The sequence below is a fragment of the Pseudophryne corroboree genome, chromosome 1 (genome assembly GCF_028390025.1).
Source record: "Pseudophryne corroboree isolate aPseCor3 chromosome 1, aPseCor3.hap2, whole genome shotgun sequence".
Lineage (NCBI taxonomy): Eukaryota > Metazoa > Chordata > Amphibia > Anura > Myobatrachidae > Pseudophryne > Pseudophryne corroboree.
This window is the reverse complement of record NC_086444.1, coordinates 81186498-81201303: the sequence shown is the minus strand read 5'-3', so window position 1 is coordinate 81201303 and position 14806 is coordinate 81186498. Positions and strand designations below refer to the sequence as shown.

General features: G+C 45.0%; 1 protein-coding gene across 2 annotated transcripts in view; it reads left to right on the top strand.

Moving 5' to 3' along the window:
• The window catches only part of RANBP3L (RAN binding protein 3 like), a 117667-nt gene that overhangs the window by 34349 nt on the left and 68512 nt on the right, over positions 1-14806 (top strand). For both annotated transcript variants that reach the window (XM_063961050.1, XM_063961058.1), the window contains exons 2-6: positions 9294-9352; positions 9862-9898; positions 10454-10519; positions 10903-10977; positions 12064-12135. In XM_063961050.1, coding sequence (XP_063817120.1) covers positions 9294-9352; positions 9862-9898; positions 10454-10519; positions 10903-10977; positions 12064-12135 — 309 coding nt within the window. The remainder of the gene's footprint in view (positions 1-9293; positions 9353-9861; positions 9899-10453; positions 10520-10902; positions 10978-12063; positions 12136-14806) is intronic.

Sequence of the window (14806 nt, the reverse complement as noted above, 5' to 3'; positions counted from 1 at the left end):
GGGGGTGAACGCATGTCTTGTGTAGGGTTCTCTCAATAAACAAATCACCTGATAGCTCTATGTATTGTCCCTTTATATATTTGAAAATATTAATAATGTCTCCTCTTAGACGCCTCTTTTCTAGTGTAAACATATTCAACCTAGTAAGCCTTTCTTCATAATCCAGTACCTCTAACCCAGCGTTTTTCAACCGCTGTGCCGCGGCACACTAGTGTGCCGCCAGCGGTTGTCAGGTGTTCCGCAGCCCGCTTCCTGCCACCCGCCAGACATGTCTTACACAGTGCTACGCCGCTCGCCTGCTGACAGCCGACAATGCTCCGCTGCCGCACTCGTCCTCCCAGAGATACCTAGGTCCGTCTGCCGTCGGGCTCAGGTAGCGTATTCAGCTCTTCCGCGACTTGGCCGTGACCTATGTTGACGTGCTGTGACACATAGGTCACGCACGCCACACCACATTCCCGCCAGCCTGCTGGTGTGTGCTGCTGCCTGCGGACTGACCTGCTCTGCTCATACTGCTCCAGCCAGGAATAAACAGGACAGCAGGTTGCCATTACTGTGGGGGCAGTGTGTACTATTACAGGGGAGGGTGGGGCAGTGTGTTTGATTTATATCTGTGGGGGCCAAAAGTATTTGAACTGTGTGGGCCAATGTGTTTGTTAACTGTGGGGGCCACCGAGCTTGATATCTATGGGGGCCAGTGTGTATGTTTTTTTGTTTTGTTTTTTTTCCTGTGGGAGGCAGATAGCGTGCCTTGGCAATTTTAAAGTCTTGTTAGGTGTGCCGCGAGTCAAAAAATGTTGAAAATCACTGCTCTAACCCCTTAACTAAGTTTGTAGCTCGCCCCTGAACTCTATCAAGTTCCAAGATATATATTTTTTATAATGTGGTACCCAGAACTGTACACAATATTCCAGGTGCGGCCGTACCAATGATTTATACAGTGTCAGGATTACACTCTCATCCTGTGTCTCAATTCCCCGTTTTATACATGCTAACACCTTATTTGCCTTCTTTTGTGCGCTTTGACATTCGGTACTGCTACTAAGTCAATGAGCACCCCCAAATCTTTTTCAACTACTGTTTCCCCTAGATTTTCCCCATTTCATTTATAGGTTGCATGTTTATTTTTAGTCCCAAAGTGCATAACTTAAAATTTTTCTATATTGAACCTCATGCTCCATTTAGATGCCCAATTTTCCAGTTTAAATAAGTCGTTCTGTAGAGACTCAACATCCATTTCTGAATTAATTACCCTACACAGTTTAGTATGATCTGCAAAAATGGACACTGTGCTTTCCAGACCTATTCCTAGGTAATTAATAAATATGTTGAACAATAGTGGCCCGAGTACAGACCCCTGCGGTATGCCACTGAATACTGATGCCCAGTTGGAGAACATCCCATTAACCCCATCAGGCTGTTCTCTGTTATCCAGCCAATTACTTATCAAAGTACAAATAGTTTTTACTAGACCAAGCACTTTTAATTGGAAAATCAGCCTCCTGTGAGGCACTGTATCGAAGGCTTTTGCAAAATCTAAATAGACCACAACCACTGTGATTCCCTGGTCAAGATTGTAGCTCACTTCCTCATAGAAAATAATTAAGTTAGTTTGACATGACCTATCCCTCACAAAACCGTACTGGTTCCTAATAATAACCTTGAAGGTCTGCAAGTACTCCTGTATGCTATCCCTTAATATACCTTCCAATATTTTCCCCACTATAGATGTCACAGTTAACGAACTATAGTTACTAGGATGAGTTTTAATTGCCTTTTTAAATAATGGCACTACCTCTGCTATACGCCAGTCCTTTGGTACCATGCCTGATGTAATTGACTCATCGAAAATTAAATATAAAGGTCTTGCTAGTTCTGAGTTTAGCTCCATAAGAACCCTTGGGTGAAGTCCATCTGGACCGGGAGATTTATTAATCTTCATTTTGCTTAGTCTCTCCCGGACTTCTTCCTCACTTAAACAAGTACTAGGTCACGGGTCATTACCGTTACTTTTGTTATGCACTACTACCATCTGGCCTACTCTAGTAAATACACCATTAGTAAAGGCTCCCAATTCTTTTAATGGTCCTATATTCTCCTTTTTTTAACCTGTTACTGGTTATATACTTTCCTTAGGGTTTTCTATTTTAGTTACTCTGATTTTCTTTTTTGCATTTTTTGTTACATTCCTTGTAGTACTGGATTGACCCCGCCTTCCCATCAGATTTAAACGCTTTGAAAGCTCGCCTCTTATCCATTACTTCCTTAACGTTCTTATTAAGTCACATCATTTTTAATTTAATGCTGCTGTGTTTACTGCCAATGGGAATTAATTTATGAATATACTTATCAAGCAACATTTTAAAAGCATCCCACATTTCGGCAGTGTTCTTACCATGAAACAAGATTTCCCAATCAATGTTCTTAGTGCTTGTTTCAGGATGTTGAAATTTGCTTTTCTAAAGTTAAATGTCTTATAGGCCCTACACACTGGGCGATATGACTGATTAGATATGAACGATCTCGTTCGTTAATGAACGAGATACCGTTCATATCTTTCAGTGTGGAGGCACAAGCGATGAACGATGCGCGGCCCCGCGCTCGTTCATCGCTGGTGCCCCGTCGCTTGTGCCTGCACTGCTATGGAGCCGGGTGACAGCGGGAGTGTCACTGCAACCCCACGCCGCCGGGTCACCCGTCGGCCATATCCGCCATCGGACAGCTCGGCGGCGGATCGCGCTGTGTGTAGGGCCCTTTAGTTGAACCCTTATAGCGATGCTTCTGAAAACTAATGTTGAATGTGACCAGTTTATGATCGCTGTTTCCCAAGGTCTCCCCTACTATTACCTATTATTATTTAATATAATCTCCACATTATTGGTTAGTGCTAGATCCAGTATAGTTCTATTTCTAGTTGGTTCCTCGATTACTTGAGACAAGTAGTGGTCTTTTAGCGTATTTAAAAACCCGTTTCCCCTAGCTGTATCACATAATTCGGTGTTCCAATTTATGCCCGGATAATTAAAATCCCCAATGATTAGTACGTCCCCCAATCCTGCAGCTTTTTTCAATTTGCTGCAAGAGTTGTACTACTCAGACACGCTAATATCTGGTGATTTGTAGCATGGGGCTATTACTAGCTTTGCATCTTTACCCCCACTTGAAACTTCAACCCATAATGACTCCACGTTATCTCCAGTCCCCTCGTAAATAACCTCCTTTAAATACGGTTTTAAAAAATGGCTTAGCATAAAGACATACTCCACCGACCCCTTTTGTTAGTCCTGTCTCGCCTGAAAAGAGTATATCCCTCCAAGTTTGCGGCTTAGTCATGAGAATCGCCCCACCATGGGGTATATTTACAAAGATTCGTGTTTTGGCCGTTTTGAAGGGTGTTTGAACTCGAATGGTATCGGGTGCATTTTACTGCAACTTTTTGAATCCTGATACGATCATTCACTAAGCTGCCGAGTTTTGCACAATCCGTTTTTTCCGATGTCGATGTGATTCGTAATATCAGGCAGTGTTTTACGGGAGCGATGAGTAAAACACTGCCTGACAAGACACAAGGAATCCCGGCCGGATCTGTGAGATCCGTGCAGGGCTTCATTGTGTACCTTAAAAAGGTTTTTAAAGTGTTTAAGAATCTGGAAAAAATTGTGTGGGGTCCCCCCTCCTAAGCATAACCAGCCTCGGGCTCTTTGAGCCGGTCCTGGTTGAAAAAATATGGGTAAAAAATTGACAGGGGTTCCCCCATATTTGATCAACCAGCTCCGGGCTCTGCACCTGGTCCTGGTGCAAAAAATACGGGGGACAAAAAGCGTAGGGGTCCCCCGTATTTTTTTTGAACCAGCACCGGGCTCCACTAGTCAGAGAGATAATGCCACAGCCGGGGGACACTTTTATATGGGTCCCTGCGGCCCTGGCATTAAATCACTAACTAGTCACCCCTGGCCGGGGTACCCTGGAGGAGTGGGGACCCCTTAAATCAAGGGGTCCCCCCCCTCCAGCCACCCAAGGGCCAGGGGTGAAGCCCGAGGCTGTCCCCCCCCATCCATGGGCTGCGGATGGGGGGCTGATAGCCAAGTGTAAAATAAAAGAATATTGTTTTTTGCACAAGAACTACAAGTCCCTGCAAGCCTCCCCCGCAAGCTGGTACTTGGAGAACCACAAGTACCAGCATGCGGGGGTTAAACGGGCCCGCTGGTACCTATAGTTCTTCTGCAAAAAAAATACCCAAATAAAAACAGGACACACACACCTTGAAAGTACAACTTTATTACATACATTTCGACACACACATACTTACCTATGTTCACATGCCGACTCGGCCCACGTCTCGATGGCGATTCCAGGGTACCTGAAAATAAAATTATACTCCCCTAAATCCTGTGTGTCGTGTCCTTTTGTAATAATCCACGTACTTGGCAAAACAAAAAAACGGAAACCCGACCACGCACTGAAAGGGGCCCCATGTTTACACATGGGACCCCTTTCCCCGACTGCCAGGACCCCCCCTGACTCCTGTCAAAGAGGGTCCCTTCTGCCAATCAGGGAGCGCCACGTCGTGGCACCCTCCTGATTGGCTGTGTGCTCCTGTAGTGTCTGTCAGGCAGCACACGGCAGTGATACAATGTAGCGCCTATGCGCTCCATTGTAGCCAATGGTGGGAACTTTGCGGTCAGCGGTTGACCGAAAGCAACCTCACCGCTGACCGCAAAGTTCCCACCATTGGCTACAATGGAGCGCATAGGTGCTACATTGTATCACTGCCGTGTGCTGCCTGACGGACACTACAGGAGCACACAGCCAATCAGAAGGGGGCCACGATGTGGCGCTCCCTGACTGGCAGAAGGGACCCTCTTTGACAGGAGTCAGGGGGGGTCCTGGCAGTCGGGGAAAGGGGTCCCATGTGTAAACATGGGGCCCCTTTCAGTGCGTGGTCGGGTTTCCGTTTTTTTGTTTTGCCAAGTACGTGGATTATACAAAGAATACAAGATTCCCTGGATTATGTGAGTATAATTTTTTTCACAGGTACCCCAAGGATTCTACATGGAGAAGAGGACCGAGCCTCGTGGGAACATAGGTAAGTATGTATGTATGGAGGTGTGCATGTATGTAATAAACTTGTACTTTCAAGGTGTGTGTGTGTCCTGTTTTTTTTGGGGGTATTTTTTTAGTAGTAGTACTACAGGTACCAGCGGGCCCGGTTTTCCACCGCATAATGGTACTTGTGGTTCTCCAAGTACCAGTTTGTGGGGGAGGCTTGCTGGGACTTGTAGTACTGCTACTAAAAACAATATTCACATGTTTTCAAAAGGCTATCAGCCCCCCATCCGCCGCCCTTGGATGGGGGGGGACAGCCTCGGGCTTCACCCCTGGTCCTTGGGTGGCTGGAGGGGGGGACCCCTTGATTTAAGGGGTTCCCACTCCTCCAGGGTACCCCGGCCAGGGGTGACTAGTTGGGTATGTAATGCCAGGGCCGCAGGGACCAGTATAAAAGTGTCCCCCGGCTGTGGCATTATGTACCTGGCTAGTGGAGCCCGGTGCTGGTTTCAAAAATACGGGGGACCCCTACGCTTTTTGTCCCCCGTATTTTTGGAACCAGGACCAGGCGCAGAGCCCGGTGCTGGTTGAAGAAATATGGGGGAACCCCTGTCATTTTTTACCCCATATTTTTTCCACCAGGACCGGCTCAAAGAGCCCGAGGCTGGTTATGCTTAGGAGGGGGGACCCCACGCAATTTTTTTTCCAGTTTTTACACTAAATAGACCCTTTCCCATAGATAACCATGCACAGATCTCACTGATCCATGCATGGTTATCCAAACTCGACTGGAAAAAGCAGGTCTATTTTTTTGCTGCTTTTTTTAACGATTCGAAAAAAAAACAGACCCTCACTTGAGCACTCAGAAACTAACACCCAAATACGAATGAATAGTGAATGCCCGTATTGTATGAAATAACAGCCGTGTTTGACCGATGGTCTATTCATTCGTATTTCGGAACTTTGCAAATCAAACCATTACGAATAGTCCAAACACTGCCGAGATTTGTGCTTAGTGAATTCCCGGATTGGGACTTAGAAAAAAAAACACAAATCGGACAAACTCGAATTCTTAGTAAATATTGGCCCATGTCTCTGTATTACCTATAATATCATATTGAGCATTTTTAACACAAGCATTTCCAATTCCCCCATTTTGGCTGGCTGGTAGAGAGGTTTTTATCAGTAACAATGTAATGCTGCTTTCAGATCGCAAATGCCGGATCCTACCCGGTAAGAGAAACGTGTACTTACCGGGTGGGATCCGGCATTTACTCTCCGTTGCTGGCTTTCCGACCCGGCAATATACCGGGTCGGTTGCCGTAGCAGCGGAGGGCGCAGCAGGGGCGGGGGTGGAGGCGGCGCCGGGAGATGAGCTCATCTCCTGCGCCGCCTATGCTGTGAATGGGAGCCGTGTCGCATCGGAACGGCTCCCATTCACACTGCACCTGACCCGGTAATAACCCTTCTTTTTTACCGGGTTGAGTTACCGGGTCAGGCGACCCGCTAATTCAGAAAACGACCTTTCACATCGCACACTAACCCGTTTCGACACGGCAATATGCCGTGTCGATACCGGGTTTTTAGTGCGATGTGAAAGGGGTATAAGTGGTGCAGGGGCCTGCATGAGAGGGTGCAGCAAAGCAGTTGGATTGTACATAGGGAAAATTGAAAAGCGTCTATCTCTAGCTGCCTTTATGTACCAAGTATTTACATATTGTGGATTATTTTAGCTGCAGCTATAACCATGTTAAACTGTGGTGGATCCATATAACCGTTCCCAAACAGTTGCTGGCTGTCCATCAACTTGCATCTAATTCACACTGCCACCGCCGTTGCAAGACCATTGCGGGGCATGCACAGACCAAAAAACATAGCCCATTTGTTACCGAATCCAAACTCCGCCCACCTCTGAATCAGGGTTGTAGACACTTAAGCTGGGTACACACTGCTGCGATGGGGATTCGTTCCGACATAGGAACAAATCCCCATCAGCCTGAATTTCTCCTACACACTGGGGCGACTTTAATGAAGGACGGAACGACCATATTCCATCCTTCATTAACATAACACAGCTCACATACTGTATATAGTGGCAGATGCTCAATTAGCTTAGTGATATCATTCAGCTACTCGAAAGGGAGGGGTTTCTCTAAGCAGGAAAAAAACAAACATATTTTATATCCCCCAGCATCCTGAATAATAGCAGTAACCAGATTTAAATCCCATACAGTATCTTAGAATTCAGAGATCTTGGTTACATATATCTGCGCAAATGTATGTATAAGCCCCCAAGCCGCGTCAAGGCCTCTCTGTATCTATTGGGGGTCCCTAGTGCTATATCTAGGTGCAGGGCGTGGCACCCCAAAAATCAGCATAAACCAGAAAGCCCAGAGCAGCATACCAGTGAAAAAACTATAATGTTAATAGATTAGTGTTAAGAAGCCGAAGCTATAAAGAAAGTAATAAAAAAATGAGATGTAATTTAAATAAGAAAAAGTGTTAAAGAAATTAGTATGTGATAAGTGTTAATAAAGTGTAAGGATATGCCACACTAAAGCCATCCAGCTCAGCCAATCCAGGGACACCACACCCCACACCTCCATTACCCCAATCTGGGTCTATGATTAACCAGCAAGGAGCCACATGATAATGGCTCCCTGCTATAATATATCTAAGCTAAAAGCTACCTACCTTGGAGCAACCCCATAATGCTCCATATGGCATATCGGGACCTGGACTAGCTCGCTAGCGACGGACGCTTGGTTTGATGTACAGCACATAAAACCAGGCTACTGTCACATGCAACCGCCGGATCACGCAAACCTGGGTACACACTGAGCGATGTAAGCAATATGTTGCTGTAAAATGGCATTTTGGAGCAAAATCGCTCCAGTGCGTACCCAGCTTTACACACTAGGTTTAATGTGTAACAGAATCCAATTACTGTGGTTTGGTTTGTGAGTGTAGGAAACTCACACAAACACAAGGTGACTATACAAACGCCACACAGGCTATGGCCGGGATTTAAACTTGTGACCTCAGCCCTGTGAAGCAGTAATGCTACCTACTACAGCACCGTGCTGCCTACGGTTGATCAGTAGGGATAAATTCCTCCTATACTGTATCTTTCCAAAGTTTTGGTTTGGCGTCTGACTCTATAAAAGCCTCCACAGTGTGTATTTTATTTTTGTCCTTTTCGTAATGGCTTTCAGGACCTTAAGGCCCCACAATGCCCTTTGTGTTTTTACTGCCAGCTCCTCCGTGCTTTGTTGTTATATTTATTATTTGTTATAACATTTGTTTAAAAGTATATTGATTTGTTTTACAAATGGGTGTCTCTTATTTTTTTTTAACGCTTTCATTACTGAGACTTGAGAGTAACGTGGCCAGTGGCAGTTGCTGCCCGTGGGTGCACACCACACATTGTATGAGGTTGGTTAACACATATAAACATAGGGGGCCAGATGTACTAAGCCTGAAAAGTGATAAATATCACAGTGATAAAGCACCAGCCAATCGGCTCCTAACTGTCATTTTTCAAACACAGCCTGTAATATGGCAGTTAGGAGCCGATTGGCTGGTGCTTTATCACAGTGATATTTATCACTTTTCAGGCTTAGTACATCTCCCCCACAATGTTGTATGTAGTATATGTACTTGCTCCCTGACCCCAGGGATCAGCAGTGCTGTGCGTCTCACAGCCGCCGGTGCACCCGGGACACAGCATTCGGCTTCACTTCTCCTTCCTGTATAAGCCCGCCCCTAGGCTCCCATTGGCTGGTTTCACAGGAGTCTGGGTGCGGACTTATAAATGAAAGACAAACTGTGTCCCGAGTGAAATCGCATTTGTATACATCTCTCAGGACCTAAATAATGTAGAATTCAGGGACCTTTCAGTCCATATTAGGCCATTTTTAATAAGGTGGAGGGGTCCCTGTTATTTGTCCAGTCTTTAAGCTAATTATCCAACTTTCTCTTCACATGGAATAACCGTACTTGCATAATATAAAGCATATCTAATTGGTTGCTACAGGTTACAGCAAACATACTGTAGCCGCTTATCCACAAATACATGTGCAGCTTCAAGTAAGTTGTTAAATGAATCCTTGTGTGCCGCTTGCTGCCCGGCAAGCATTTATAAAAAGCCGGTTTGGTTTATCACTGTTACACAAAGCTGATGACTGTGCTATATTTAAATGGACGCTACAAGTGAAGTAATCAGTCACATGCCTCTTGTTTTGCAGATAAAACTTTCATTGCCCAGCCAGTGTTTGCTCCTGAAAAGAAAGAGCGACCATTTAAGGTATATTTTCTTCTGTCGATTGTCAACTAATTAAAAGTCAGCAGCTTAAGGAGCGATATTACCAGTTGGATACAGAGATAATACTTCGAGATGGAATAGGGACGTATTTAACATAGGGATTAGCCAGGCACGTCTCCACATTGGGGCTGTCCTGTGCAGGCGTTTATACAGATTTTAATTATAGTTGTCAATTTTTATTTTTTTATTGTGCTTCCTGGTTTTTTTTTTTAACCTGTAACCTACTTCTCCCAGTAAAGGTGGAAGGACGTTGGGTAGCAGGGCATGACCCCGGAGGAGTTAATTACTATTCTAGGGATTATTCACATAATTACTTAATTATCTAAATGCCACTCTACATGATTTTGTTTATTTGTAGCCGATTAAAAGCTTGCGATTTGTCATTCCATGTATTTCTGACAGGTAAAACACATCAGACACTGCTTAGCTATCTAATACAATAGTTGATAATACTAAGTTCTCACTGTATATATTTTTTCCTTTATATGTAGAGACAAGTAGGAGATCTGGTCCCAAAAGCAGAACTTGGTGAGTAGTGTTTCATTCAATCTGACCGCATTTAGCATTAAACTAGTCCTGAAATCATAACAAATGAGAACAGAGAAAATAATTTATTATAATTGCAATAATGTAATGTAATAAGTCCTTTTATCCATCTAAAAAGGGATTTGGTTATTCCATTGCTGTTATAGCGATGTATTTGCTGGAGCATGCGTTAAGAGCTCTTATGTGGTACTGCATATCCCAGCATGCCCTACCACAGTTTTAGCATGCCCTAACAGCAAAACTGTGGCAGGGCATGCTGGGATGTGTAGTTCCACAGTAGCTGGAAGACATCACACCCAGCCCTCAGGCCACGAGAGTGACAGCCATAACTAATAGTGGCATGTACACTTACCACACACTCTGTGCAGAAGGCCTGACTACAAACTCTTGACTGCAGAGGGCCTGACTGCAATCAGAGTTACCTACTAAGCCTACTACCTTCTAAGTTGTCTGGCCTGGATGTCATGACACTGTGACTCTCTGTACAGCTTTGTAAATGACTTTGTTCATGTAAACACTGTATTTCATGCACTGCAGGTTCCTGCGCTTCTCCAGAAAAGAGACTCCGATCCTCCTCCTTTACCTGTAGGCCTGCTGAGACGGGTAGGCTATTCCTATCTCTCCTGCATAAAATAAGGACTAATAAACTGAACGTTTATTTGGTTTTAAAATATAAAGAAAATGTTGTTCTAAATTTTGATAATGGTTCTATTTCTGTAGCCGATACTAAAGTGTATTTAATGACATGGTGGGGATGGTGAAAAGTCACATGCTGCACTTGTGTGGATATTGCACAAGCGCTCAGTAGGTCTCCCAGTTAATCAATTAGTTTATGGATATTACGTTCTATTACAATAATATAAAATTTGACCAAGAGAGATTCTGATGCTTCCTACGTTATTCACCTGTATCTGCTATGACTCTCGCTACACAGTAACAGCTGTGGTGTCTTCCTCCTGTAATATTTGCTCTTCTCCTGCCTTCAGGTAATGGCATCTTGGACAAGCGAGTCCGCTCCTCTTCTTTCAGTTTCCTCACAGCCTTCCCTCCAAATCAGCCAGGTAAGCGCCAGCAGTCATTGCAGTATCAGCCTGGTACCAGCATAATGAGTGATAGCCTTGGGCAACACAGAGAACTCTGTTCATCTGTCACCGCTCACATTAATATGCTAACCTTGCCAGTGGGAAGGACGCAAGGGGCGTTAAAGAAAACAAAAATCCTAACAGTGGCCTCACCTGTTTGGGACCAAATTGATGGTAATCGAGGCCTACACACAAGTAGGCGGCATTAGCACACAGTCATAGTGACAGCGGTGGTGGGTTGTGCTAGTGCGACAAGCAATGGTAGGCGGAGTCACAGCAACAATTGGCGGAGGCTGTCGGTGGATCTAACACACAAGCAGGTGATGCACATCGAGTGCACTCAGATATAAGGGGTCTATTCATGAAGCAGTGAAAAGAGTGGAGAAGTGAGCCAGTGGAGAAGTCGTCCATGGCAACCAGTCAGCTGCTCTGTATAATTTTATACTATGCAAATTATAAATGTTACTTCAATGCTGATTGGTTACCATGGGCAACTTCTCCACTGGCTCACTTCTCCACGCTTTTCACTGCTTCATGAATAGACCCCTTAGTGAGTGGTGCAGGTTGACTCTGCAGCAGGGAGTTTTCAGGGTTAGTTTTTATGGGATAGTAGTTAGGTCCCCTCCCCCTCATTACAGATGGCATCCCACATTAATGCTCCCCTCTACCCGTGTGACAGTGGCTTCCAGCAGAGTCAGTACAGGGATGTTGGCTGGCTGTCCTGAGCGGTGAGTGAGATGTGTTGTGAGATGGAAATTCTCTTGTGTCATTAGTGCACACTGCAATCTGGTTGTTCATCTAATGTCTAAAGATCTAGATCTGCGGTGTGTGTGTGTTTGTGTGTTTGTGTGTGTGTGTGTGTGTGTGTGTGTGTGTGTGTGTGTGTGTGTGTGTGTGGGCTGATCACTTACCAGCAGTAGCTAATTCACTTTTTTTATGTGTAGTCTCATTATTATAAATATTGTAAACGCTGTTGTTTTTGTTTCTTACTTTTAAAATACTAAAAAAATCTCTGTATTATAGCTCATCATTTTTATTGGATTGGTTATTTTCTTTTCTTCACAGCACTAAAGAACAATGTGTTTATGCCTCCCACCCTGCTGCAAGAGCCTCCGAAACAATGCAGCGCGGACAGTGGTAAGTGCGGAACGGAACATTGCGGAACACTCTCACTCTTGCTCCATATGTTCCCATTCTCCTTAGGGATCAGGCACCTTATTGTAATGTGGGCTTTTTGTTAAATATACAATCACTATTTGCCCTATCTACCTAAAGGCGAGAAATTGGTAGCAAAATGGGCGCATATTACTCAAACATGAAAATTCCCCATGTCCGCCCCCTTATTACCCCTTCTCTGGCCAAACGGTTTGATGTCTCCATATCACATCCCACTCTACAACCGTAGTGCTCATGCTGTATCATGCACAGGGTGTATGTCATTTGATCCATCTCTTCTTCTTACATAGGGATCATTGATGTTAAGTAGGGAAAGACCAGCAGAGTACACATTGCAGATGTGGCGAAAACTGATGATGTACATAACCCTTCCTTTTATAAGTCTGATCATGCACACTAAACTCAGGGTGAAAAGCAGGATTTGCAAGGGGGGGGGGATTATCTATCTATATGTACATATATATATATATATCACACTTACTTGCAGCGCCACTTGTTGGGGGTAGGCCCAGGTAAATCGTGTAATCAGGCACCGTCCTCTTGTGGCATACTGCCATGATTCGAGGGTATATAGCAGGGGGCAGGGACAAAATTAACCCTGCAAATCATGGCATTACGCTATTAGGGGGCGGGACTCCCATTGTCAGTCAGGAGGAGTTTCTAGATACTCAGAAACCCCCCCCTGTGTGCGCCACTGGAGTGGTCCTCTTTGTATGTATCAGTGATATCTGTAAAGAGTATTGCTGGGTACACACTGGCAGATATATTGGCCAATCAATTGATCGGCTAATATATATTTTGCTGATCTGCAAGTGTGTACAAGCAATATGTCTGTGAAAGACATCTTTCACAGATATATTGCATCTGCTGTGCAACACAACAGATGGTCAATATATCTGCAGATATATTGGTGCATCTTTCTGTGTGTATGAACCACCATCTGCATATATAGCTGAGGATAGATTGAACTGCAGATATTATTATTATTATTATTATTATTATTATTACCAGTTATTTATATAGCGCACGCATATTCGGGAGCGCTTTACAGAGAATATTTGCCCATTCACATCAGTCCCTGCCCCAGTGGAGCTTGCAATCTATTTCTGCAGCAGGGTACATTGGTTTCCACAGGGAAACATCGGGTGTTGAGTGGATCTTGATCCAGAGAGGCACCAACAGGCTAAAGCTTTAGGCTGCCCAGGATGCATTGTGGGGCCTCCTCTATAACCCCACTTCCAGTCACTGTGAGCTCAGTTTTGAGTTGGTGCCTGTAGAAGCAGTCACTAACAGGAGGTCTGCACTGGGCAGCCCTGACAAAGCTTTTTCTGACAGAAAATGTCTTCAAAACTGGGCTGTCAGCGCTGTATGTCATGGTGACACTTCAGCGCTGTAGCTCCATCACCTCCCAAGCAGTGTCGCATACTCCCGCGGCCTGTTCCTGGGTACTTGCGGCGAAGACGCTTTCGGCTCTAGGCATACAGTCGCAGATGCTCTTCTGGTTCGCGTGGCTGCTATATGGAGGAGGTAAGAGGGTCCCCCAGGCGGGATCCGCCACTAAATCGCGTTACTGTCGCAGTCTAGGGAGATGGACTGCGATGCTGGCGTGGACACTGTAACTGAGCAGGGATCCCACTATATCCACCAGGGCATAAGAGTATAGGTCGGATATACTAATATCCATTTTAATAAGACTCCATAGTACCAGGTGGTGAAGTCCAGCATAGGGGAACCGGCGCTTGACCTGCAGCCTCTCCCCCGGCCCAGAGCGCCATCTGCTGCTGGTGTTTCTGCCCTGGAGCTGCCTCACACTCTCCCTCACTCCCTGACTGAGACGCTGGGCGCCATTTTCTAAAATAGATGCGACTGGTCTCCGGGACTGCAGGGCAAGGTCTCCTTTGTAAACCCGCCTGTACATCAGCGTCGTGGTTTTACAAGCACTTAAGTATTCTACATGTCGATATTAAGACAGCGTTAGTTAAGAACAAGTGTACCTGTTCCAGAATATAATGTACGAGTATTCTGATATATATATCCGGTCTCAGACCGTGCATTGTTATATATATAATATACATATACTAGTCCAGTGCAGTTTTATTGTATTACTAAAATAATTATCTGCATTGTCACTGTGACTGTGTGTGCCTTTATCTGCTGCGTGGATTTCACTCTCAGTGTATCTCAGCTGTATCTATCACTGTATTCTGTACTCTAAGGGACTAGGTGCGTCAGGGTCCATATATAGTGCTTCACAGTATTTACTGATTAAAGTGTACTCTACTGTGTACTCAGTCACCTAATGCGGATTTATTCGCTGATGTTGTGTACTGCAGGCTCAGTCGCATAATACCGGACTTATTTGCTGGTGTTTGTGTACTGTGTACTCAGTCACATGCTAGGGAATTTATTTGCAGGTATTGTACTCTGTCTGGCTGTATCGTACTAATACGCTCTGTGGTTGCATTCACTAATAATGTCTAACACAAAGGGCGGGAAATCCGAGAAAGCTCCTGCATCATGCAGCGCATGCGCCAAGGATTTGCCTGAGGGGGAAGTTTTGTATGACGGTCTGTGTACTATGTGCCATACATCTCCCAGTCAGTTTGCGGCTCCTGTAACGAATCAGGAGCCA